Source organism: Thermothielavioides terrestris, chromosome 2 (genome assembly GCF_000226115.1).
Source record: "Thermothielavioides terrestris NRRL 8126 chromosome 2, complete sequence".
NCBI classification, from domain to species: domain Eukaryota; kingdom Fungi; phylum Ascomycota; class Sordariomycetes; order Sordariales; family Chaetomiaceae; genus Thermothielavioides; species Thermothielavioides terrestris.
In genome coordinates this window covers 3,277,507-3,302,288 of record NC_016458.1, presented here as the reverse complement: position 1 = coordinate 3,302,288, position 24,782 = coordinate 3,277,507, and the positions used below count along the sequence as shown (strand labels likewise).

At 58.4% G+C, this 24,782-nt stretch overlaps 9 protein-coding genes across 9 annotated transcripts; 4 read left to right on the top strand and 5 right to left on the bottom strand.

The window, feature by feature from the left end:
- Positions 1-959: 959 nt before the first annotated feature.
- Positions 960-3,442, bottom strand: THITE_2113137 (uncharacterized protein). Its single transcript, XM_003652045.1, has 5 exons — positions 3,400-3,442; positions 2,842-2,905; positions 1,504-2,730; positions 1,297-1,435; positions 960-1,219 (listed from the first exon to the last, which is right to left on the bottom strand). Exons 2-5 carry the CDS (start codon positions 2,848-2,850, stop codon positions 1,131-1,133), a joined length of 1,464 nt encoding a protein of 487 aa, XP_003652093.1. The 5' UTR covers positions 2,851-2,905; positions 3,400-3,442; the 3' UTR covers positions 960-1,130.
- Positions 3,443-3,909: 467 nt separating this feature from the next.
- THITE_2113133 (mitochondrial 54S ribosomal protein RML2) lies at positions 3,910-5,808 on the top strand. The gene is made up of 2 exons (XM_003652044.1): positions 3,910-5,177; positions 5,264-5,808. The coding sequence occupies exons 1-2, from the start codon at positions 4,211-4,213 to the stop codon at positions 5,440-5,442; spliced, it is 1,146 nt and encodes a 381-aa protein (XP_003652092.1). The 5' UTR covers positions 3,910-4,210; the 3' UTR covers positions 5,443-5,808.
- Positions 5,809-7,149: 1,341 nt separating this feature from the next.
- THITE_2113128 (uncharacterized protein) lies at positions 7,150-8,999 on the top strand. Its single transcript, XM_003652043.1, has 3 exons — positions 7,150-7,524; positions 7,591-8,033; positions 8,108-8,999. The coding sequence occupies exons 1-3, from the start codon at positions 7,346-7,348 to the stop codon at positions 8,803-8,805; spliced, it is 1,320 nt and encodes a 439-aa protein (XP_003652091.1). The 5' UTR covers positions 7,150-7,345; the 3' UTR covers positions 8,806-8,999.
- Positions 9,000-9,470: 471 nt separating this feature from the next.
- On the bottom strand, positions 9,471-10,931 carry THITE_2113125 (uncharacterized protein). Its single transcript, XM_003652042.1, has 3 exons — positions 10,507-10,931; positions 10,168-10,413; positions 9,471-10,096 (listed from the first exon to the last, which is right to left on the bottom strand). Exons 1-3 carry the CDS (start codon positions 10,561-10,563, stop codon positions 9,548-9,550), a joined length of 852 nt encoding a protein of 283 aa, XP_003652090.1. The 5' UTR covers positions 10,564-10,931; the 3' UTR covers positions 9,471-9,547.
- Positions 10,932-11,156: 225 nt separating this feature from the next.
- THITE_2113124 (uncharacterized protein) lies at positions 11,157-11,679 on the bottom strand. The gene has a single exon (XM_003652041.1). The coding sequence runs from the start codon at positions 11,573-11,575 to the stop codon at positions 11,234-11,236; it is 342 nt and encodes a 113-aa protein (XP_003652089.1). The 5' UTR covers positions 11,576-11,679; the 3' UTR covers positions 11,157-11,233.
- On the bottom strand, positions 11,658-13,370 carry THITE_2113117 (uncharacterized protein). The gene is made up of 4 exons (XM_003652040.1): positions 12,830-13,370; positions 12,163-12,726; positions 11,923-12,106; positions 11,658-11,836 (listed from the first exon to the last, which is right to left on the bottom strand). The coding sequence occupies exons 1-4, from the start codon at positions 13,165-13,167 to the stop codon at positions 11,741-11,743; spliced, it is 1,182 nt and encodes a 393-aa protein (XP_003652088.1). The 5' UTR covers positions 13,168-13,370; the 3' UTR covers positions 11,658-11,740.
- A 179-nt stretch (positions 13,371-13,549) lies between these two features.
- THITE_2113114 (uncharacterized protein) lies at positions 13,550-17,539 on the bottom strand. The gene is made up of 3 exons (XM_003652039.1): positions 16,883-17,539; positions 14,639-16,819; positions 13,550-14,551 (listed from the first exon to the last, which is right to left on the bottom strand). Exons 1-3 carry the CDS (start codon positions 17,297-17,299, stop codon positions 13,784-13,786), a joined length of 3,366 nt encoding a protein of 1,121 aa, XP_003652087.1. The 5' UTR covers positions 17,300-17,539; the 3' UTR covers positions 13,550-13,783.
- A 379-nt stretch (positions 17,540-17,918) lies between these two features.
- On the top strand, positions 17,919-19,426 carry THITE_2113108 (uncharacterized protein). The gene is made up of 6 exons (XM_003652038.1): positions 17,919-18,193; positions 18,262-18,335; positions 18,409-18,647; positions 18,714-19,089; positions 19,143-19,187; positions 19,253-19,426. Exons 1-6 carry the CDS (start codon positions 18,066-18,068, stop codon positions 19,408-19,410), a joined length of 1,020 nt encoding a protein of 339 aa, XP_003652086.1. The 5' UTR covers positions 17,919-18,065; the 3' UTR covers positions 19,411-19,426.
- A 1,950-nt stretch (positions 19,427-21,376) lies between these two features.
- Positions 21,377-24,763, top strand: THITE_2113102 (uncharacterized protein). The gene is made up of 7 exons (XM_003652037.1): positions 21,377-21,838; positions 21,914-22,265; positions 22,344-22,421; positions 22,486-22,755; positions 22,824-23,487; positions 23,546-23,788; positions 23,851-24,763. The coding sequence occupies exons 1-7, from the start codon at positions 21,544-21,546 to the stop codon at positions 24,670-24,672; spliced, it is 2,724 nt and encodes a 907-aa protein (XP_003652085.1). The 5' UTR covers positions 21,377-21,543; the 3' UTR covers positions 24,673-24,763.
- Positions 24,764-24,782: the final 19 nt, after the last annotated feature.

Here is a 24,782-nt window from a genome sequence, read left to right as displayed (position 1 = left end):
AGCACCATCCTCCCTCCATTGTGTAGGGCAACTCCGGTTTGCCGTCTCGCTGGATTCCATGATGCTGCTCTAGTTATAAGCATGGCTACCTAGGTAACCCATCTATGCCGCGTTCTCCCCTACCTCGCGTATTATCGAGTAGGAGGAGGGAAGCACTTGAGATAACTGGACCGAGGACACGTCTACCCAGAAGATTTGTCCGGAGATGAATACAAGATCTCCACAAGCCAGTGTGAGTGTGCGTGCCTGCGTGTCTGGTTCCGTACCCCGACAGCGGTCCTTGTGTCTCTTCAACCTAAATGTATTGAGTGAAGCTGGTGAGCGGGCGTCGTGATAGCATCAAGCTAGATTCTCCGCAGCAGCGGCATGGGAATGAATATTGGGGAGACATCTCGCAGGGATCCACGGTGCAAAGACAAAATCAATGCTCTCATTCCGATGCCTAAACCCGTCATCGCCCCATGGCCAAACCAACAATGCTATGTATGTACACAAGCCTTGCCGGCTCTCGTCCACCCCTCTAGGAAAGCGAAGAGACGCCCAAACAACTGGCTTCACCCAGTCCTTTCTTCACCCAGTCCTTCCGTCCCGCAGCACCCAACCCAACCGAGTCCCGCAGCGCCTATTATGCAGCAACAAAGTGCCAGAACCTCCCAGGTCGTAACGCAAAGTCTGAGACGGCGAAGATCCAGAATTCCAGCAACAGGAGGGCGGCATGTAAAGCCTCGAGCAAGTCCATGCGAAAGCGAAACTGCACACTCCACCGGACCCTATCCCGCCTGCATGTAGACGCCGGGCGCCTTCGCGATAATAATCCATGGGAAAGGATAAAAGCTGCTGCGAAAAGGAAAAAAAAACCTAAAACAAGACGTAACCGACAGTACCGCAGCAAAAAACACGCCAGGCAAGGGATGCCCAAGGCGCCCTGATCCCTGTAGTGGATGTTGTGTCGAAGGGGAAGATGTCGAAAACGGACCCATCCGCCCAGAGACGGGAATTGGGACGTCGTTAATCTATGATCGTGAGGTGTCGGCGGTGCGGGCGAATCCAACCACAGCGCGGTATCCTAACACTCTACAACGTAGAGACGTGAAGCGCTGCCGCGTCACGCAGCATGGCCAGCGCGAATTCTATGAAATCTCATCCAGGGTCTGATGGGTATCGACGATGCCGTAGAGGTGGGCATTCTTCTTTGCCCACTGGCGGGTGAGGATGGACGCTGCAGCTCGAGATATCAGAGCACGGACATTATAGACACGCGGCAAAGCGTTGGAAAGAGGGCAAGAAGCAACGTACCCTTCAGAAACCTCTTGCTGGCATACTTCTTGAAGAATGCCTCGTGGATAACCGGGCGAGCCATGTAGTCAATCATCACCAGGACCACGGGCTGGATCTCTTCCTCGGAATACCCGGCATAGTACTTGAGCGTCTCATCCTGCCGCACGCCGAAGTGTCAGTCGGCCGGCCAACTCATCGTCACTCACACACAGAAGGTTGGCTTACCCATTCGCCGCGGTCCAAGATCAGCCGAGCGAGGTACATCGCGGCAGCGGCGATATGACTGGGGCGGTGGCCCAAAAGACGGTGATCCAGAAGGCTGATCTCCATAAGATACTTGCCAATCGTTCGGGACTGAATGTCGTAATTGTCGGCCTTGGAGATGCGGCGGAGGAAGTTCATGGGATTCGGGTAACTGAGGTCGTAGTTGAGGGTGGCAAGGACGAACCGCTCGGCGCCCAGGATCTCGGCTTCGCTGAAACCATCGTCGGCGACGTGGCGAAAGTTGGCAACGTGGGGCGAAAGGACCTCCTCATACTTGGATGCAATGAACATGGCAGTGATGCCGACGAGCTGAAGACGGTCGAGCTGGACGACCTTCTCGGAGAGGAAGCGGTCGACGATGTTGACAGCGAGGAATAGCGTCTCCGGCAGCAGACCAAAGCGGGTATGGACCTCGACGAGCCAGTCGACCAGGATACCCCGCGTCTTCCACTCCAAGTCGTCTTGGTGGGACATGTACTGAGGGTTGGGTATTGAGTTGCACTCGAGGTCGCGGAGGTACTCGAAGATCTCGTTGGCATATTCGGCGACCATCAGCGGGTCGTCCAGGTCTTCGCTGTCGAGGGCCCTGACGGCTTCCGGGGTAGGAGGGCGTTCCGCCGGCTCGACGGCCAAGAGTTCCGGTGATGATGGGGCTTCCTCGCGCGCAGGCTTGACCGCCTTCGCCTCGGTGTTTGTCTTCGTCTCGGCATCAAGCGTGTGAACCTTCTTGCGGCTCGGCTTGCCTTCCTCCGGTGTATTCTCCTTCACGGCAGCACTGGTGGCTGCTGTGCTCAAGGTCTTGCGCTTCTGCGCGACAATGGAACCGGGGCCCGTACGCTTTGTCTCCGCCTTCTTGTTGATTTCCTTTGTCGTGAGAGCCGACCGTGTTGCGGTGGTCTTCTTCTGGATGCCTGTGGGCTGGGCAGCCTTGGACACGAGGCCAGGCTTCCCGACTGGCTTCTTGCCATCCGCAGCCTCGACTTTGGTCACATTGCTGACATCGCCGAGGACAGCACGCTTCCGGGCGGGATTGGCATGGGCGGCGGTCTTCTTTGACAGCAGTGGCTTGGTGGGCATGGCAAGCTCGTCAACATTCAGCGTCGCGGCAGCCTTTGCCCGGGTAACACGGGCCGTCGCATTGCTGTTCTCATCGTTCTCGTTCGTTACCGAACGAGGGTTTCTTGTCCTCTAAGCGGCGGGTTAGCGGGAACAGTGACGATGGCACTGAATGTCGCGTCGCGTCACGTGGAAGGAGTGATGATTGAAGTGCAGGACGTCTTCCAGAGTGGCGACACTTACAACCGGCATTGTGGCCGCTCTGGTAGGTTGGGAACAGGTACAGAAAAACGGATGTTGGGCAAAGCTGTCGGTAGGTTAGCTGTGACGCGTTACGGAGAGAGAGAGCCATGCGGCAAAGCGACTCGCCGACGCGACTCGTGACCGTAGGGGAAGAAGAGGCAATAAACTCACCAAGATGCAGAGATAAATCACGGACAAGCGATATCTCGCGTCCTCCAGCCGATGAGATGAGTCTCAGAAACACCAAAACGCGCCGCAGGCGGCTGCGTCTCCCGCCTCGATCTAGTGAACGACGCGTTCCGTCAACCCGAGTTCGGTCACACAACGGCAGCTTGCCAATTGTAGTGGCGAAATGGCACGTGTCGAGGGTATGGTGCGTGAGGGTTACGTGATGGTGGCAGGTGACAATCTTGGGTGCAGAAGAGCTCTTTGCTCTCTGGCTTTTCTGGAAAGTTATGGTGGAGAGACGGATGGGGACAAGGGCTCATGTGGAAAGAGGGTAAGCAAGGCCAAGGCTCCTGCGTAAATCAGACGCGAGGTATTTCGTCTGTAACGTACCTGGTACTTTCGGAAACGCGGTTGTGGCTCGTGCGTCTTGCCTACGCAAGAAACTCGTGATTTGGACGTCGGAGGACCAAGGCCCGCTCAAAAAGTTCTGGCTCAAAGACTTGTTCAAATTGAGTCCGGAACGATGAATATTTTATGGAAGACCGGCCTTGCAGTCTATAGTGTTGAGCGGCAGCAGTGTTGGTGAAGGAGGGAGGCGTTGACGCGAAATGCAGTGGACCGGTGCTGGTGATTTAAGACACGGTGGAGGTACACGGTACGAACCAAGGAACGCGGTCGTGCTTGCCATCCAGGAACCCACCATCAACAAAAGCAACCACGGGGCAACAGGCGTTTGATTGGTTCATCGCGGGTAAGCTCTTGACAACCCCTGCCATCAAGCCGCACCCGGCGTTTTTTCGCGATTTAGTGAATGTGGAGCCGCGGCTTCACACAGGAAGGTCAAGCCCCATTTCCATGTCCTCCAGCCACACACCACCACACCACTGCGGACTGGCGTGCACAGGCCAAGGGGATCACGAAGCAATTTTCCAAACGTTTGGAATCGCGAAACCGCTTCCCAGCAGGCTGTACCACCTCCGCTTTCACTGTCCCTACCGTCGCCGCCTCCGCCTCTGACTTATGACATATCGAGAGCGCGGCTGGATACCAGCGGCCAATTGGACCATCTGCGCTATTCCGCGCCCTTGCGAGCCTATTTGACACCGGCCTCACCTCGATGTCCCGAGATTGACAAGCTCTCGGCGCTGGTTTCCCCTGCTGTCTCGGCCAGGCTTGCTCAGTTTCTCAGTGCCCTCCGACAATGTTGCAGCCGCGGCTCCGTCCCCTGGCTGCTGGGGCAGCCTCTATGGCCTCTCTATGCCACCGAGCTTTCCGTCTCAACACCGCCCGAAGTTACTCGAGCGAAGTGCAAAACGAAGCCACGAATACGTCCGGCAACGCCAACACCAGTCTCAGCGCCCCGTCGACTGAATTGCAAGCAGTCAAGATGCGAACGTACAAGCCACGGACACCAGGTCTTCGGCACCTCAAGCGACCCATCAACGACCATCTGTGGAAGGGTAGACCGTATCTGCCGCTGACCTTCCCCAAAAAGGGCCATGGGAAAGGTGGTAGGAACAACACTGGGCGCATCACCGTCAGACATCGCGGAGGTGGCCACAAGCGCAGGATCCGCATCGTTGACTTCAAGCGGTGGACTCCCGGGCCACACACGGTCGAGCGCATCGAGTACGACCCGGGCCGGAGCGCCCACATTGCCCTGTTGACGGAGCAGGCGACGGGCAAGAAGAGCTACATCGTGGCGGCCGAGGGCATGCGGGCCGGCGACGTGGTGCAGAGCTACCGGGCTGGCATTCCCCAAGACTTGCTCGACAGCATGGGAGGCGTCATCGATCCCGGTATCCTGGCAGCGCGGACGGCGTGGAGGGGGAACTGCCTGCCGCTGCACATGATCCCCGTCGGCACGATGGTGTACAATGTCGGTTCCCGGCCGGACGGCGGCGCGGTGTTCTGCCGCAGTGCGGGGACCTACGCGACCATCGTCTCGAAAGAGGAGGAGACGCGCGACGACGGCACCAAGGTGGTGACGGGCAAGCACGTCATCGTCCGGCTGCAGAGCGGTGAAGTCCGCAAGGTCAGCAAGGACGCGTGCGCGACCATCGGCGTCGCCAGCAACATCATGCATCAGCACAGGCAGCTAGGCAAGGCCGGAAGAAGCCGGCGGCTGAACATCAGGCCCACGGTGAGAGGCGTGGCCATGAACGCTAGTATGTTGGGGAGAACCCCGTGCTTTCCTTGCCCATCACGTTTCCCCTATCCCCAGCCACCGCTCGCTCTGCTGACTTGTGATCAGACGACCATCCCCACGGCGGTGGTCGCGGCAAGTCCAAGGGTAACAAACACCCCGTCAGTCCCTGGGGCCAGCCGGCCAAGGGCGGCTTCAAAACGCGCAAGAAGAGCAACGTCAACAAGTGGGTGGTCACTCCGCGGGTGCGGAACATGGGCAGGCGGCGGAACAAGAAGACCGCTTAATGCTTGCGAGGGGAGTTGTTATGCTGCTGAAGTATGGGCGGAAAGATCTTGTACACTATGTAGACCAACACCAATTGTGATACTGGATGCCGGCGGCGTTGAAGTCCAACTCATTCTGTTGGGGGTCCGAGACGTTGGCTCGAGGAGCGCGGGGAAAACGGATCTATTCAAGATTCTCGCGACCTTCCTTCGTCCTGTTTTCTTTCTTTCTGTCTTTCTTTCTTCGTTCTTCCTTTGTACCCTTGCCCATCGTTTAATTTTCCTCCATCTGCCCACTTGGACGCAGTTCTCCGTATGGGTGCTGATTCAGCGCTGTTCTTCTCTGTTCAGCGTTGGGTCGCCGGGAATCCGCATCCGGTAACCAACCGCCCAGCACTTTCCAAATATGGATACCTTGGCGAAGAGCTTGGTTGTGATTGGATCCAGCACTCGGCGCACCATGCTAACTTCCAGGGGTTATGGCTAAAGAGGTCCCGCCAAGACTAATTTCGGAGACTGCCGCTTACAAGTATTTACAATCGCCACGGGGTGAGCGGGGCCACGACGGGGCCGCGACGACTTCGAGCAACATCAACAACGAATAATCGTAAAGACTCGTTGCAACAACTTTACGAAACCTCAACCAAATCGAAAAAAAAGAAAACGAAGTTAACCCTCACCCTAACCTTGACCCTCACCCTAACTATAACCCTCACCCTAACTAGCGGGGGGCTGGCGCCGCCCCCCGCACCCCCGGCGAACTAACCCGTGGCTAACCCGTGGCGATAGTGCAAACCCCTTGGCGATAGCGAAAACGCCTTGGCGATCGGGGTTGCGTAAAAACGTTGTAAAAACATTGCCGACAATTGGCCGAAATTAGTCTTGGCGGGACCTCTTTAGCCATCAGCCTTCCAGGTCGTAGTTTTGTTGTCCGCCCCAGTGCGAGTGTTCCACCCCCGCTCCTTGGGCTGCGACACAGCTTGCTCGCTGCGTCGAAACTCATCGCGATGGCGCATCACATGGCCATGGCTTCGGCAAGTAACACCACTCGAGATGAACATGGACGAACGCTCTCCGGATGTCTTAAGATCAGGGGTGTTGGTAGGTACCCACCTAGCGAAGGTTCCTCGTAAATTGGGTTTCGGCGCCTGCCGTGCCTTTCTGCTTCGTACAAGTCTACAGCCAGCGCTGTCGAGGTTCTGGACCGCCGATGGAGCCTGACAGTTTCAGCTGCCCATTGCCAACACGCCCAATGAAGTTAGCTTCGCTACTGCAGCGCATAAGGGGACCTGAAGAGGTCCAACAAGAACTTTCATCAATTGAAGACCTCGAAGCAGAGGCGCTCAGTTCATGTATGTTTCATCAGTCCAATCCAGCTCATTGGTGTTTCATTTTTTTTCGTTGCCTGTGCCGCTGGGGGACCTGCTGTTGGTGGCCGACCCTGGCCAACCGCTCGGGTGTTCGTCATCTGAGGTGGATCCCCTTTGTGGCTGAGCTCTTTGAACAAGGCGGCAAAAGAGATATCAGGGCAGGACGTGTCCGGACTCAGGGGCCACCCAACCCCCGACAGTCAAGAAGCTTACTGTGCCTTGCGCGGATTGGCGTTCACTAGTCGACTACCGCATAGCCTACGTTAGTTCCGTGTCTGTGGCCATTTTGTCTGCTTTTTGACTGGTTTGGGAGAGACCGCTTTCAGCTGGTGGCGGTAAGGTACCGAGTTGCACAAATCTGGAGCCTGAGTGGGTGGTCTTCGCTCTGCTCTCGTGACTGCCTTTCCTTCACGGTTTGGCCCGGCACTTCGCTGCACCCCGGCCGGCATTGTTGCATCATCCCTCGGTGCCTAATGCCAGACGACTCAATCCACCCTCTCATGCATCCTCGATCCCTCTCTCCAGCAGCAACAGCATCCGGACCCCGCGACACAATGGACGATCTCGACCTCGCCGGAGGCAACGTGCGCAGGAGGGGGAGGGCGTCATGGGTGCTGGTGCTGTCCTACGGCTTCGACTGGCTGGTCCTGGTCGTGTTCGCCGTCGTCGGATACGTGTTGGGCAACCTCACACCAAACAAGCGTCCGTTCTCGCTTGACGATCGCGATATCGCGTATGTTGAGATCCCGTGTCCTCGTTGCCTCGCCCCAGTTGAACCATGCCGCTGACAATTCGGTAGTTTTCCATTCACCGTCAAGGAGACTGTTCCCACCTGGCTACTGGTCATAGTTGCCATCGTAGCCCCCATCGCGGTCGTTGCTGTCGTCGCCCTGGTCTTCGTCCCCGGCGCGACGGTACCCGCTGGCACCCCGAAGTCGCTGATCTGGAAGCGCAAGCTGTGGGAGCTGCATGCAGGCTGGCTGGGCCTCGCCTTGTCGATAGTGGCCGCATGGTTCATTACCAACGGGATGAAGAACCTCTTCGGAAAGCCTCGACCCGACCTGCTGTCCCGATGCCAGCCCGACCTCGACAACCTCTCGCGGTATATTATCGGCGGCTTGAAGACGGCAACCGCCAGCGGACAGCTCGTGAGCCCAAGCATCTGCAAGAACCCGGACAAGGCTACGCTGGACGATGGGTTCAGGAGTTACCCCAGTGGACACTCGAGCTCGTCAGCTGCAGGTGTGCTGTCACCAATTTCTGACACTGGATATTCGGGCACTGGAGATTGGGCGCGGCGGCTAACTCCTAGATAGGGCTGATTTATCTATCCCTGTTTGTGGCGAGCAAGTTCGCCATCACCATTCCCTTTCTCGCTCCGGCCGGCTTCGCCGACGCCTCCGCCTTTGCCGCCTTCCCCTCGCGGACGCGGCTGCCGGGTATTAAGGTCGCCGGGCCGGACACGTACGAACTTGGCGCCCGCCATGCAGCTGCGCCCTCGCGGTCCACTCTGGATGCCACTCTGGGCAACAAGGGGATTGCGCGGCACAACCGGACCGTCGCTGCGGTACGACGGCAAGCAGCCGCGCCGCCCATCTACCTCCTGTGCATCGCCCTCGTTCCCTTCTTCGCGTCCGTCTTCATCGCCGGCTCACGGTGGTGGGATTTCCGGCACCACGGCTTCGACATCCTGTTTGGTTACCTGATCGGGACCATCACGGCGATCTTCTCGTTCCGCTACTACCACCTGCCCATCTCCCAGGGCGCCGGCTGGGCGTGGGGGCCGCGCAGCAATGAGAAGGCCTTCTGGGCCGGCGTGGGGAGCTTCAGCTACGCGACGGACCGCTTGCGGGGAGAGTATCGGTCCGGCGACGAAGAGGAGGCCCTCGGGGCGGCGGACGCGTTCGGCCACGGCAGTGCCCTGGGCGCCACTCCGCATGCTGCCTCTGCGCGCAAGGCGCCGGGCGCTCCCTCGGTTGCTCATGACTCGTACATGGGCGCTTCCGAGAGTTAGTCTTGCATGTTCAGAAACGTCATTTTTCTACCGTTTTTTACCGTTACCCACGAGGGCAGTGCACTTCGTCTACAAGCGGTTGGTATTGCACGGGTCGTTCTGATACTTGGGAGGGGCTAGAGATACACGCCGTCTTCTCGGTGTTCGGGGTTATCATTCTGATGTTTGGGGTCAAAAGAGCCAGTCCTCTGGAGGATGCGTTGTATCGGAGTTCTGTTGTTTTCCTCTTTCTTTTCTTTCGAAATCTACTTTTCCTCCTCCCTAGTCTCCAATGCAAATGTGAAAGGAGATCGGATCAGCGCAAGCCTTGGTGGGGGTGTCGATGGAAAGTAGTCGACCAAGGATGAAGTCAAGCCATCTTCTCTTCGTATAGGTGCTTGACATGCAATGTCGGTTTGCGAGGAGGAGGGACGGGGCCAACTCAAAAGTTCCTGTTGCCTATGTAATGGTATATGTGCCGCTTCTCGAAAAACACAAAGAAAAAAAAAAAAAATAAAGAACAAACGAAAGAAAGAAAGAAAGAAAACAAAGAAAGGAGAGAAAAAGCCAAAGTGCAAATGCGCCAATCCTCGAGCTTTTGCCCTATGAGTATCAAAGTGGAAGAGAAATCAGGCTCCATCTCCGGCTAACAAACTCCTCCCCCATGAGTAAGTTCGCTGCCATGACGCCGTCCTTTCCATGTGATCATGCTAAACACAGAAAATGAGTCCGCTCCGGTCCTAAATCACACACATGGCGGGCGTCAAGCAACGCTGCCCATCTGCGCGTCCCCGCCCCCCGGCGCCGAGCCAGAACCGGCAGCGGCAGGGTTACCTCTCCTATACTCGGCAACTTGAAGTTGCTGCCGCTGCTGGAACTCCTCATCCTCGTCGACGTCGTCTTCCTCGACCTCTTCCAGGTCCTCGTCGTCGTCCTTGAACCCGCTCTCGATCTCCAGCCTGCGCAGGCGGCGGCGCATGTCGTCGCGCACGCCGTCCTGCCAGCGCGCGAGCGCCGCGGCGGCGTGGACCTTGAAGCCGTAGACGCGCGGCACGTAGCGCTCGATCGACTTGGCCGGCACGAGGCCCGGGTAGACCTGGAAGAGGATGTTGTGGAACGAGGTGCCGAAGTAGGCGCCGTCGATGGACGCGTGGCGCGACGACTTGGGGTTGTACGTGTCCTCGCAGCGCGCGCAGTACAGCTTGGCCGGCTTGACGTTGGGGATGTCGGAGAGGCCCATCGGCAGCAGCGGGTGCGAGTTGCACATGACGCGCGGGCACTTGCCGAAGTCGGCCTTCTTGTATTTCTCGAGCTGGTTTTCGCGGGGGAACCAGTCAGCGCCGAGTACATCATCAGGAATTAAATAAAGGAGGCAGGACAAACCATCTTCGCCAGACCCCTCGTCGTGACAATGTATCTCGCATGCACAAGGCCGTACAGATGCCTGGCCGACTTCTCGATGGCCTCGCGCATCTCGTCGTCGCAGTCGAGATCGAACACGTCGGTCACCAGGTCGAGCGCATACTGGTAGTACTGGACTTCGGTGTTGAGGCCCGTAAGGTTGAAGCGGTCCGTCAGATAGTCCTCGTCAATCTCGCAGAAGTACTCGTTGCCCCGGGAGGAGATGAACTGTGCGAGCAGGGTCAGACGGCGGACATCGCTGCTGCAGCGGAAGAGAGGGGGGGAGGGGATGAAAGAAGGCTGCAGATGGATTTTACGCACCCAATCCCGCCAATAGCTGGTGTAGTCGCTGTCCGACTCGGTCGCGTAGTCATCCATCTTCTTGCGATCTGATCTCGACAATCTTGATCTTGACGAGTTGGGCACTGCCGCCGCACCAGGCATGCACCGGTGGAGGGCGATGGTTCGGGCGGTTCGTATACGGGCCGAACAATAAAAACACAGCCGAAAGCACTAAGAGTAGATACAGGTGCGGTTGGTGGCCGTCGCTTTGGATTGCGTGAGACAGTGTGGTTTCGTTTTCAAGGACGAGTTGCAGGTGATGGAGGAATGGGAATGTTTGAGTGGTGGGGGTTTAAAGCCCCCCCACCCGACTGCTCTGCAGCGAGGGTTACGAACCAACCTAACTGGCTCGCCATTGAGTCGAGAACGTCAAGAACCGGCCACGGGCGGCTCGCAGCAGCCATTGCACACCTGCACGCGTTGTGGGCATGTCAAAACGGTGCCTGCTTTCGCTACGAAGTTCTCAGCACACAATACTCCTCCGTTTTGCCCCGTCGTCTGCCTAGACAATGAACCTGCTTCTTTCCCAGGTTGCCACCTCGGAGCCAGATAGAATCATCAGCGATGCACCAAATGGAGTTCCTCCGTTGTCATTGTCATCCACAAGTTCAGGGCGAGCACAGCTATGCTAAGACGCAGCGCAGGCCGCTCAGCCTCTAATTACACCGGTCCGTAATACACGACGTCGACGATCTTGCGGGCCAGCCTACGGGCCCGTTTGATAGCGAGCTCCGTCCGACAACACCGGGAACCCCTTGAGCAAATCACCCATCGAACTGGTGTACAGCTTGTCCGCACTGAGCGTGCTGCGCACGTGCGGGTCCTGCTCGAGAGCATCCAGCCATCGCTGCCATCGTGGCTGCGGTGTTGGTTGAGGGCAGTCCTGGAATGGCTGCAGCCGGGACAGCCTCAAGGCGAACGGCGCCAGGTGCACGTCGACGAGACACTTGCGGTCGCCGAGGAAAAAGGGTCCCTGCTCGAACGTAGGGCTGCTGTAAGCATGCTGCCACTGGTCTCGATGGCCGGCGTCCCAGACTTGCCTGCTCATCAGCGGCCTGAACCAGGGCCGAGATCTGACGCTGCAGATTGTCCATCCCGAGGCCTCGTGCTTCTTCCTCGTGCGCTGCGAGGACGCTGTAAAAAGCGGGCACGATTCTGGAGTTGATCTGCGCCTGGAGTCAGCAGAGATAGACCCGAGTGGATGAGAAACGGCCTAACAATTGCGTACAAATTCGATCCATAGGCGGCAATTCGCCTTGAGTCGCGGGACTGACGGATACAGAGGCGTTACGCTATTGAGGTCTTCGAGCTAAGACCAATGCCGTTAGCAAGGGGGGTTTGTTGGCCAGAACCATCGCTGGTTCCCAGGGTAAAAGGTGCCGCAAGGATGTTCACATATTCAAGGATGACGGAGCTTTCGGAGCATGCCCACTCGCCCTGTTGTATCGCAGGAACCAGCCCTCTTGGATTGGCCTCCAGGAGCTCGCTCGGTTTAGGCTTGCGGAGCGGGTATGTTTCGCGATATTGGTATTTGATGCCCTTGGCTTCGAGCGCAATCCAAACGCGCTGTGAAAAGGGACTGTGAGGGACAAGTCAGCGAACGCTAGCGAGCCGGCCAGGAACCCGACGTCTTACCAGAAACAGGCCGAATAGAACTTGATCTCTTCGCTTGCGGCATGCTGCTTGGCTGTCGCGCCCGCAGCCCCCGTTGGTTTCCACGGAGACGGCTTCTGGCTTCGCTTTGCCTCCCTCTCGAGTTCGACCAGCCGCCGGCGGGCACTGCTTAGCTTGATGAAATCACTCATTGCCAGATCGTGTTTGTGCGTTGATGGCTTAATGCCGCTCCCGCCACTTCTCCCATTGCTATCGATCCGCTGCATCACCCAGAACGGGCCGTTCTGGATGCGCGCCCAAGCCTCCTCACGCGCCTTGCTGCCCAGGGCAATGCCATCGCCCGCCCGCAGCTCCGCGCCCGAGCAGGCCGGGTACTCGGTGATTTTGATCTTGACGTCGCAGAGGTCGCGCCTGCGCGCCCTGCGGTTGCGCTTCTTCCTGTTGGGATCGTCCGACTTGGGTCTCCCCGACGGCCTACCCTTCATTCGACAGTCGTAGTAGTGCGAGACAAAGCGCCCGTGCTTGTACCTCTGCGTGGACCTGTGCGAGTATACATTGTCGATCCAGGGGAAGTATGTATCATATCTTGGGAGATTTGCGGGTTTGATGAGCATGCCCAAGCTGCAAGCAGGAGAATGAGAGACGCAGGGGGGAGATACGATGGAGCTCGGGGCCCATGTGAACTCACTCCTTCGCGCTAAGGACTACAGCTTCCTTCAGATCGAACAGTCTCTGACGCCACAACGCCAGGTCGGGAGGGTACTCGACGGTCACGGTGGCCGTGCCGCGAGATGGCTCGAGGCCAGTAGAGCCATCAACGAGGCCCGTCCCAGCCGAATCCGCGGCCACAGTTCTCGGCAGGTCGGCGACGGCGGGGATGCCCGTTGAGGCGGGTGCCGACTCGGCGTTTCTGAAGCCGCCGTGTGTTGTGGCAGCACCGTCCGCCACACCAGATGACGGGCCTAAGTAGGAGGTCGAAGAGCTATCGCTTAAGGCAGAGGCGCGGAATGCTGGGGCGGCGCTCATCCCACCAGCACCAGGGACCGTCAGCGGCGACGAGGCCTGGGAGCGCTCAGCCGTGCGGAGCCGAGGGTCGTCGTCGGAAGCGAAAGCAGACGGCCGCAACTTGCGTATTCGCTATAGCACGTGGTGGAACCGTGGGTCGCGCGGTAAATGATCAGTCCATGCTCCGGGGTCGCCTATATCGTAGCAGATAGCTTGCTGCTTTTCTCTTTCTCCGTCAGCTCCGTGGTGCGCGGCGGGTGCAGAGGCCGCGGTGAGCAGGCGTAAGGCTGAAAATCAATTAAAGCGGCGGGAACTGGCGCGCACGGGCCCACCAGGCTGCCGCTCCCGGGGGCAGCTCTTGGTAAACCCATGATATCGAGAGGGGGCTGTGAATGGTGATATATTTACCTATGGCAGGTCGGGTGAGGCCTCTCCTTTCCGTCTGGTGCTTCTCTGTGGCATCCAGCATCTGACTCTCTGAGCTGTCCTGACTCATGCTCGCACCTGCGTGTTCGGGCATCCTCCCTTCTTCCCCTGAACATGGTCCGTCAGCGATGATGGCGGCCCGAAACCCCCCTGCCCTATGTGCCGCTTTTGCATGGTCTCCGGCTATCCAACTAATCCTTCTTGGCCACGATTACGAAAAGTCGTCCTTGGCTTCTGAACGGCTGCCACTGGTGAAGCTGCCCGCATCGCTGCCGGACCGGCCTTCTGCTTCCGAATCGCTTCCTGCGATCCGCCCGAGGTTTGTCCGCGCCGAGCCACCACCAAACGGTGGGTAGACCCCGCCGGAGGGAATCTCGAGTCTCGTCATGATTCCATTCCTCGCCGCCGCTTCTTCCACGTCGCCGCCCTGGAGCCTTCGAACTTGGACCATTTCCAGTGCTTCCCGCAGAGTATCCCCAGTCTCGTCCAGCGCCGCCAGGAATCTCGCCAGCTCCTTGCACAGGTCCCAGTCTTCCTCGTGCATGGCCCGGCTCAGCAGCCGCACACTCTGTTCGCTCGCTGCCGCCAGCTCGTCGAAGGTGTGGAGAATCAAGAGATAGCCGCCCGCCGTTTTGAGGCTGCCGCGTTGGAGACTCTCCTCGAACAGCTCTTGCGGTGGAGGGAGATAGGCGAATAGAGTCCGCCAGGAACGCACCTCCGTCTTGCGCGTGCACTGCACCACGATGTCGAGATATTGTTTGAACGACGAGAGCAGCGAAAGCACCCGCGGAAGAATGGCGTGCTCGGGCGCTGGGGTGGGATCCGCGTCTACTTCCTCATCCAGTACGCGGTGCAGGAGAATCTCGAGAGCATGAGCGAAGTATTCCAGCTGCTCGTACTGCTGCGCCAATCGCAAGGCTTCGGTGGTTTTGTTCCCGTTCAGGTAGAAACTCAATATATCGGGTAGGAACAGGTGGGTCTGCCACATCAAGTCAGTACCCCTTCTCTCTTCATCTTTTTTGTACACACATGGGACGTGCCATTCGGCCGAGTAAAGACTGCTTACCCTGATGGAGAAGCGGAAGAAAGAGAAACTGATATCGCGACGCTGGATGAGATCCGGCTCCACGCCGAGTACGATGGCCTTTGGAAGAATGACTGACAAGGGATAGAAGTCAACGGACACGGGGACGGTGGCGGGCAGATCTCTTGAGAACCCCCCCGATATCGCCGTCATGACCGGCTCCACGTCTGGCCAGGTTTTCAGCTCACTGCCATCGAATACCCACAGCGAGTCTTCCAGGGCCCCGCCTCGCACGCCATTGGTCGACGGGGTAAGCCGTTGCGTTGCAGATTCGAGCGTCTGCGGCCGATCCCTCATGTTGAGATAGTACTCGACGTTGTGGGCGATGACGCGCATGTCGTACTTCAGATTGCCCTCGCTCACCGAGGGCCGCAGGAGAACGAGCTTTCCGTCCACAAGGAAGAGGACGGACGCATGAGCTACATCTTGAGAAGGATCCCCCTCCAGAAGCTGGTGGTCTGGTAGGATCCAACTCAGGCCTCTCACCCTGGCAGGCGATCGCACGATGCCGTGGAAGGCTATGTGGCCCACCTCGATGAGCCTGACGGCGCCGGATGTGGAAGCGAACACGAAATGGTACAGGAGATTGTCGTAGGTGTAGACGAGTAACGAATCTTCGCCGGTCGACGTGATCAGCACCACAGGCGCCGCCATCTGTTGCGTGTAAGCCGCGGTGCCGCTGTCGAGGGCGGCCTCGCGGGGGTATAACCGCAGCTCAAACGACCTGTTGTTGCCTTCCACGGCCGCAACCAAAACATTCTGGTACCAACACATGCCGCCTCTAACCTGGAACTCGTTTTCTGCGGCTTCGTTGGCGAATGTCTTCCAGCGACCGCTGTTGACGCTGTAATGCGCCAAACCTCTCTTGCCCGCCACGGCGACGTATCTCCCGTCCGCCGAGATGGCTGTACACCGGATGGGCCACTGATTCCAGAGATAGACGGCGGGAATTCTGCTCGTGTGCCAAAGCGACGGTTCGGCCGAAATGGAAGTGAGGTCCGGTAGGTCATAACCTCTGTATATCATGACGCTCGAGGTGCTCTGGAGCACAGTGCGGAACAGATTGGCCGGGTTGTAGCACCCAGTTACCGCGCTCCGCGCCATCTCCAGAAGCCAGACCGCCTGGTGCTCTCTGCCGGCCAACAGGAGGTCACAGGCTCCGCCCACCCAGGAAGCCTCCAGCACGCCCGTGAGCCATTCTTCCCCGTTCACTGAGGAAATGGCATGGTCGGCATGGAAAGTGCTGCATAACGGCTTCCCGTAAACACTCCAGGTCGCCCACCCCTTCTCAAAGCCGGCGAAGAGGCAGTAGCCATCGGGCGAGTAGCTGAGCGTGGTGAGCTTCCCGCACGCGGCGGCAGATGCAGGCACGCTGTGAACGTGGGACGGAGGGATGTTGCCCGAATAATCCCGCGCCGAGTAAACACGGACATGGCCATCAGCGCACCCAACGGCGATCAGGGAAAACCGTGCGTTGACTACACAGCGGACAGCATGTTCGGCTTCGTCCCGAGGCGTGTGGAAGCAATAGCCTCTGAACAGCCTCTTGGGGTCGGCCGGCTCGTTTGAAGCGCCGTCTTGGTGGCCAGCGGTCAGTCGCTGCACGGCGTAGGCCATGCCATCGCTCGTAATCCACGTTGACAGGTTCATAGCTCTGTCGTGGGTCATCTCCTTGATGGTGACCTTCTTCGCCAGCCACGTCATTCGACTCAGCAGCTCGGTGCGTGTCTGGTTCCCCGAGCTGTCAGGCGCCCAGCGGATGCACTGGACAGCAGCGGGCTTCTGCGTCGCCACCACCAGCTCGTCGTCGAGCGCTAAGGCGCTTTCGATGCCTGCGTCAACCTTGATCACCATTCGGAAGCGAACACTGACATCTTTCACCCCCGGTCCTTCGCCCGGACCCCAGAATATCTGGTCCGGGGCGGCGTGGCCGGGTTCTCCGACATGGTTCTGGCGTCTCCGCTGAATGTTGGTATGGTTGGCAAAATGCGGCCGGTAGACCCGTGCTTCGGGATCGGTGGCAAGCGAGTATGTTAGCAGGTATCCCAGGCTTGTATGAACGACAAAGATGGCCGAGTCTGGCCGGAGTAGCAAGTTGGTATTGGTGCCATAGGTCTCGAGGGACGGTTTGGAGCGGACGACGACAGCGAGGACGACGGTTGGCTGGAAACAGAATCAGACTAATAGGCAACACGGCAAAGCCAGAGAAGCACGAAGCCGTCGCACCTTTGTCTGCCAGACTGTCATGGATGTTGCTGTGATGACGGCAAAGATGTGGCCAGCGCGCGCCACACGAAGGGCAAGGATGGGCTCGTGCAAGGGAATGCTTGGCGGCACCGGTTCCGGCGGATTTCCGGGGGCGGTCTCGTCGGGGCAATCATGCTCGACGGGTTTGATGCCGGGTGTCAGGGGGGTTGCTGGTGTCACCGGGGTGACAGGAGTGGTCGAGAGCGCGGCCGGTCCATCTTGAACGGCAGCGGAGCTCGGAGACAGCAGCGAAGTCCTGTCGGGTCGGTGCTCAGAGCGGCCGCCGGCAGCGGCGCCGGCGGCTGAAAGGCCATCGTGGGAGACTATGCGGAGGGCGGCCGGCTGGCAGGAGTTGCTCGTCGCATAGATTCGCGGAGTCCCAAGCGGCCAGTACATGGCTCCTCCAGGCTCCTCTGCAGCCGGTGCCTAGCACGCACACGGCGACCTCATGCGCGCATTCGGCCAGCTGGGATTCTTCAGTTTTGTGCGTCAATTCATGTTCGACAAAGCGATCTCCGAAGCGCTCTCTCTATGCGATCGTCGTTTGCATCCACATCGAACACTGACGACGCAGGGCGCGATGTCGGGTGTGGGACTGAACACAATGAAGGTTGGCGGATTCGGGTCGGGTCCGTGTTAGTTACGTGGATCTACTACTGTGTACTGTGTAATCGGAGACTCCACAAGCATCCTAGCTGGTATCGTTAGTATCGTTAGGTACATTACCGCGTACAATACGCAATTGTTACACAGCATTCCGTATTCGTTTCGGAGTGGCGGCAGATGCCGTCACTGGACTGGTTCTTACAGTGTGCGTGAAGTTATCAACCTGGAAGCAGCTTCCCCCTTAAGAACATCCCTGCCTTGAACAGCTCCCGGGCATCCTGAATCAACTTGCTCATCTTGCTCGGAAGACGTTTTTCTCGATCTTTGGCTACCTACCTAGCTTAGTTGCCAGGCAGGATCCTGAGTTGAGCATTCTATCCCAGCCGGATTCGCGCCCGGTCTCTTCACGCAGGTAGCTTGCTGCTGTTCTGATCGACCAAGCAAGCTCTCCTTGCGGCTGTCTTTGGGCCGGCGCTGCACACGCCGCTTGTTTGACCTGTCGAGTCACCCCGTGTTAATCCAGATTTGGCTGCGCGTCTTTACCTGCTCCGTCACGATGGCGCCGTCAATGCGGCCCAGATATAGTCGCATTCCCAAGGAGAAATTCTCTGTCTACTTTGCACCTCTCAAGGCCCAGCCGTACAACGAGTCAACGACTGGTCGCGGGGTAGCATCTCACCACAGGTGCGACTGTGCAGCCTCGCCGTGGGAGACAGCGTCGTCCGTGCTGACAAACGCTTGGGCTTGAGTAGTCTGCGCTCTATCGCGTGGAATCCACTGGGTAGCCTTGTCGCGACGGGGGCTTCCGACAAGACGCTCCGTGTTTGTAAGTCCGTCCGGCCTGCGCCGCTGTGTCTGTCTCACTGCTTAGGGGCCCCTTCACTCATGTCCTTCCATAGGGAATCCCGAGAAACCCAACGTCCGCTTTTCGACGGAACTCAAGGGTCATGCGGCGGGAATCGAAAAGATAGCATTCAATCCGGTCAAGGATGCGGAGCTGTGCAGCATCAGCAATGACGGCGTCGCCAAGCTCTGGGACGTGAGGACAAAAGCCTGTGTAAACGAGGTAAAGGGCCTCGGCAGCGCTCACACCCTTGCATGGGCCCCTGACGGCTCCTCCCTGCTCGTGGGAAATAGGGTGAGTTGTGTTTGAGCCGTCCCAGCCCTGGGCCTGGAAGCCGCGCTGACCTGGCTGGCTTCGAAGCGTGGCGAGCTCTTCCAAATATCGCCGACTAAGTCTTCAGTGATGTCGTCCCACCAGCTCTCGGTTGACGCCAACCAGATGGCCTTCTGCTGGAGCGGAGACAAAATCTTCCTCCCGACCAGCGAGGGCAAGATACGGATTCTGTCGTATCCCGAGCTGGAACCGGTCCTTCACGTCAATCACGCGGTTAAGCCGGGCGAGTCCACCGAGTTCATGCTCAAAGGGCATACCGCGTCTTGCCTGACGGTGGAGCTCTCGCCCACGGGGAGGTACCTCGCCACCGGAGGTGCCGATTCGATCATCGCCCTGTTCGACACCAAGGACTGGATCTGCCAGCGAACCGTCTCCCGCATGGTTGGGCCAGTGAAGAGCATAAGTGCGGCGCTGTCCCGTGCTGGAGCAATAAGCTTAATGCTGATCTAATTTTAGGTTTCACCTTTGACGGAAGCTATCTGGTGGGGGCTTGCGAGGAAGGTAAGGCGACCTCGGTCCGGGACCTGCAACAAGCGCAAAGTGCTCACTTCCCTGATTATTATTAGGCTCCGGCTTGGAGGTAACCCATACCGAAACTGGCGAGCATGTTCACACGTTTAAGACAGCCGGGCCCTGCGAGGCGGTCGCATGGGCTCCCACCAGATACTGTCTCGCTTACAGCGATCTAGGCGTGCTCCGCATCGTCGATGCAGACAGGAAGTGAGCTAGCTGCCACATCCCAGAGGCCCGTAAGTGTCAGCTCGCCGTCGAAGGAATACAAGTTCGCATGTGTAGCGCAAAGGCGCAGCTACTCAGCACAAGGCCGATATGGGGGATGTTTGGGCTGGCAATCTGCCATCCATTATGAACTCGTGTTCGTTGTTCACACGGCGGGTTAAGAGGCCTCCCGGAGAAGAGACCGACCGTCACACCACAGGCAAACTTGGTTGCTTGCAACATCTGACCAGCCGTGAACACCACTTGTCCAGACGACAGGGGATACAACGTCGCCCACTGAGCTTTGGCGCGGCGTGGCCCTGGCGATAGCTATCAGCACGGGGCAACTTCACTCCGCGCCATGCACATCGCTGCCAACGAAGCTGCACGGAAGCCGCCAAAGATGGGTCAAAAGATGTGGCTACGCGGCTCTTCCCGCATTAAGCCACGTGGGAATACGCAGTACACTATGTATGGACATGTAGTGTAGGGTACACAATCTCAGAGCTTGTCTGGTCAAGTGAGAGGCGTCGACGGCGGGTTGGTACTTAAGCTTCTCCGCTTGAGTGTGGTGGAGCAAGGGTCACGGTGGGCGCGACGGCGTAAGAAACGAGAGAGCTGGTCGCTGCATTCAGAGACGGTAGATCTCAGAATGTATTTGGGAAAAGGTTTAGAGAAGACGAGAAGAGAACAGAAGAGACATGAAACTCAGATTTTGTCAACTCCTCCTGACAACCTCGCTCACTCCATCCCAATCCCGGATTCACAGCGAGATATTCAGCTTTGAGGTTCAAGGGCTTACCTTACCGTATTTCGTATATGTAACCGACTTCACCACTTTCGGACCGCAGCCCCGTCGATCGTCCATCCAATCTACTTTGTATGTAACATGCGTGGAAAGGGGTGGAACCGGGGTGGGCTGTGCTATTAATAATGCACGCTAGCATCGAATCTGAACCAATTGCCGTGCAGTTGGAATCGGACCAGGTACAGCAGCAAGACATACATTACACAACCTGCGTGTTGGAGCGTGTACGGAGTCGTGTAACTTCACCGTACCTCCCCTGCTGCAACCCAAACGGATAGCAGCGGACGTGCGTGTCTCTTTGGTAGCCTGGCTGGACCCCACATCAAATCAGAGAAAGTCAGAGATCCCAGGTTCGTTCACCGCTGCGGTTGACGCGCTTTTCGAAGCGTTTGGCTTTCTGGTAGGACATGCCTTGACTTATCATCCCAATGCTCGAATGGCGCACTTCGCTGCCTGACTTACCTAGGTAAGGTACCAGGTATTGCTAGAAGAGGGACCCTGAAGTGCTCGAGGCCATGGAAGTTCACAATGAGCACCACGCCCTCCTCCGAACAGAACGTTTACACTACCGCAGTTACCTCAGGGAGTAGTATTTCGTGCACAGAGGAAACCGAGTTAACGTTAACCCCTGCTCAACATCCCGATAGCGGTAAGTGTAGTTGATTCGGTACATACACAGTACGCAGGGGCGCCCAGTTCTCCATCCCCCGAGCCACTCACTGCCCAGTTTGTCTCGGGGACTTTTCAAGCACTACAGTGGCCCAAGACGCGGACGCCCTCCTCCACTGAGGTCATTAATCACCCCCACCCACTTCGCCCTGCCTGTCTCAAAGCCTCGTAGGGCAGCCCCAAGCAATTCATGCTGTTATACCGCGAAGCCCTCCCCAACCTCTGCGACCAACCTGCACGCCCGTCTCATCGGAACACGGCTGCTGTTGCGTACAACCTGCAGCGGAACATCGCACCATTTGCGCCCAGGACCCGCTACCACGGGGTAACCAAGAGAGCGCGCGGGTTGGTGTATCGCTAATTGGCGTAGCCAACGCGCGGTCTTACTCTGACGGGCTGAAGAACTCGGGTCCCTTTCGTTCCTAGCGGCATCTCGAGGATGTTCCAGCTTTGCGAGAGGGACAACTAGGTCGATCGGACAGGACAGCGCAGTGCACGACGAACTTTTTTGCCGAGCCGATTTCACGCCTGGTTGCTGCAGGCAGAGGACGCGCAACCAACCGCTGCGACCGCCGAGCGAACACACATCCCCCGACTCCCGAGCTCGTTGCAGTCGGCCGACGCGCAGCCTGCTTGATAGGGAGCTGCACACCGCAATTCATCATGTCAACGTCGTCCGAGACACCGCCCGATACCATAATGGTGTCGGATCCGAGCGCCGATAGGCTCGTCGACGAGGACCACGTCACCGCCGAACCCCCCGTGGCAGGCAATTCGAGCGTGCCCAAGCCAAAACGGCTGGCTTGCATGATTTGCAGGAAGCGCAAATTGAAGTGCGACGGCATCAAGCCAAGCTGCAGCACCTGCTCCCGTCTCGGCCACACGTGCGCCTACGACGAGGTCAGGAGGAAGAGCGGGCCCAAGAGGGGCTATGTGAAGGCGCTGGAAGAGCGGCTGAGTGCGCTGCCCCCGTGCCCGTGCCCGTGCCCGTGCCCGTCACCGTCGGGAACTTGCTAACTGGCTCCCGCCGCAGAGCAAGTCGAGACGCTGCTGAAAAGCCAGGAGATCTCGTCGTCAAGTTCGGACGGAGCCAATGGCCTGCCTGTGCCCATGCCCGTCGATGCGAACGCAAAGCAGCCCCTGAACCAGCGCGCCGCTGCCACGGCCAACTTCAACGTCACAGACCCGTCTATTGGCATCGCGAGCAGCCGCGACATGGATCGATGGCGCTTCAATGCCGACTCTCCCCACGCGCCGCTCGAAGACTTCAACTTCAACAGTGGCATGGGCATGGGCATGGGCGGGGTCGATAACAGCTTCACCTGGGAGATGGTCGGCCTGGGCTTGGAGGAGCCTTTGCCGCCCCAGGAGACGATCGATGAGCTGTAAGTCAGCCCTGGCGGGGACAGGCGCATGCGAAAACGGAGTTGCAGGACGCAGGCTGATCGCATAATCCGGCGCAGGCATCAGATCTATTTCGAGAAAATTCACCCTTCACTGCCCATGATCCACAAATACCGTTATCTAGCCGCCATGAACCTGTACGGACCCTGACCTGACTGACCCTCACCTCATCCCGGCACTCGTATTAACGGTCTTCGTTAGCGCTCCGGCCCAGCGGCCACCTGTTTGCCTGCGCTACGCCATGTGGACGCTGGCCTGTTCCGTCACAGATAAGTTTCAGACGCTGAAGGACTTGTTCTACGCGCGCGCGAGGAAGTATGTCGAGTTGGACTACATCAAGGGCTACGGAGAGCACATCATCTCCACGGCCCACGTTCAGACTCACATCCTCCTGGCCTCGTACGAGTTCAAGTGGATGTACTTCCCGCGAGCGTGGATGAGCACCGGCTCAGGGGTGCGATTAGCCCAGATGTAAGTTCTTTCTTTCTGGAATTAGCAGTGAAGTTATTTTTTCCCCCTTACTTACTCACACCTCATAGGATTGGCCTCCACCGTCTCGACGGAGCAGGACTAGACGTCAAGCAATGTCTCCCGCCCCCTAGAGATTGGACCGAGAGAGAAGAGAGGCGGAGGACGTTCTGGATGGCATTCTGTCTGGACCGCTTTGCCAGCATCGGCACGGGCTGGCCTATGACGATCGATGAAAAGGATATCCTGACGAATCTCCCTGCCTCCGATGAGGCCTTCGAATTCAGCCGCCCGGACCAGACCACGACTCTCTCCGACGCCATGAGCCCTGCAGGCGCAGGAAAGCTCACACCCTTCGGCGGCGTTGTCCTCATGGCCTGCCTTTTCGGCCGAAACCTCGTGCACCTGCATCGCCCGGATGTCGACGACCGGGACCACGACCTGAACGGCGAGTTTTGGAAAAGACATCGGCAGATGGATAACATCCTTTTGAACACATCCCTCTGCTTGCCATCCCAACTGAAGTTGCCCAATGGCCTGACCAACACCAACGTGGTGTTCACCAACATGTGTATCCACACATCCACCATCTGCCTGCACCAAGCGGCCATCTTCAAAGCCGACAAGAACAGGCTACCAGCTTCGGTAAGCTCGGAGAGCAAGGTCCGGTGCATCACAGCGGCAAACGAGATTGCGAGCATCATGAGGATGGTCTCGCATCTCGACCTCTCTGCGGTAAGTGTGGCCGGCAAACTGCTCTCCAGAGTGACAAGCCTGACTCGGTCATCTCTAGATGAATCCCTTCATCTCCTTCTGCCTCTACGTGTCCGCTCGCGTCTTCGTGCAGTATCTAAAGAGCCGGCCAGACGACAGCCAGACCGCCGATTCTCTGCGGTTTCTGCTGTCGGCCATGAACGCACTGAAGAGACGGAATCCTCTTACCGAATCGTTTTTGGTCCAGCTCGACGTAGACCTCGAAGCGCTGGGCGTGCGCATCCCTAAGTTGAGAAGTGCTTTCCCCCGCAGCAGCGATAGCGTGAGTCGTATATGCCCATCCGCCCCCATGGAGCACCCCGTCCAGCTTGCTGACCTGACTAGCCGGGTTCCCCTTCGCATCTGCCTCCCGGCATCGCAGCACATGCTCGTCAGGGGGCCTTTTCCCAGCAAAAGGGCCATGGCGTCATGGGCTACAGCAATCAATGCCATTACTTGAAAGTTCCCGGTGACGACGGCAACCCCGCCAACGGACCCGACATCACAGACGTCGATCGCAACCCGGGCGCTCAAGGCTTCTCACCATCTGAACAACCGACCAGCCTTCCGACCCGCGAGCGCAGCCACGCTGGCCATTACCAGCACTCCCACGGCCATGGTCTCATTCCGCCGTCATATTCACCCTACGGTCCTCCGCTCGACATGGACGCCGGCAGCAACAACGAGCTGCAGGGCACGTCACCAGACGGCACCTCCAACCGCCCGACGCCGAACTCGAGCACGACAGGGGCGTCAGAACCCCAACGTCAGAACTTGCAGCCAGGAGGCGGCGGGCACTTAGCCGGCGGCTCGGGGCGGAAGTCGTTCGAGGCGAGCCCGGTCTCGTCCCACCAGAACCTCAGCAGCATGTCGGGCGCGACGCCGAGCGACGTCGAGCGCAACGTGAACGGCTTCTTCGGGGACCCGTCGTCGTTTGCGATCCCGACCGGCGTCTCGGCGACGGGGCTCACCCCCGATCAACGGTTCGCCATGTCTACCGCTGAGACGCCGGCCGGTACTGGAGCCGGCGAGTTTCCGGTACATCACGCCTGGGCTGCGATGTCGGCGCAGCAGGGGATGACGCCCGTTGCGGAGGGGGTGTTGCGCTCGATCATGGCGCTGGGGCCAATGGAAGGCATGGAGATGGGTTGGGAGACAGGGACTTAGAGATGGTGTCTCGCGGGTGTACGTTGATGTTGTGACGTGGGTTAGAAGCGCGGTTCTTCTTTTTGGGCACTCAGCAAAGATACCGTGCCGCGAGCTTTTAAATATTTGGG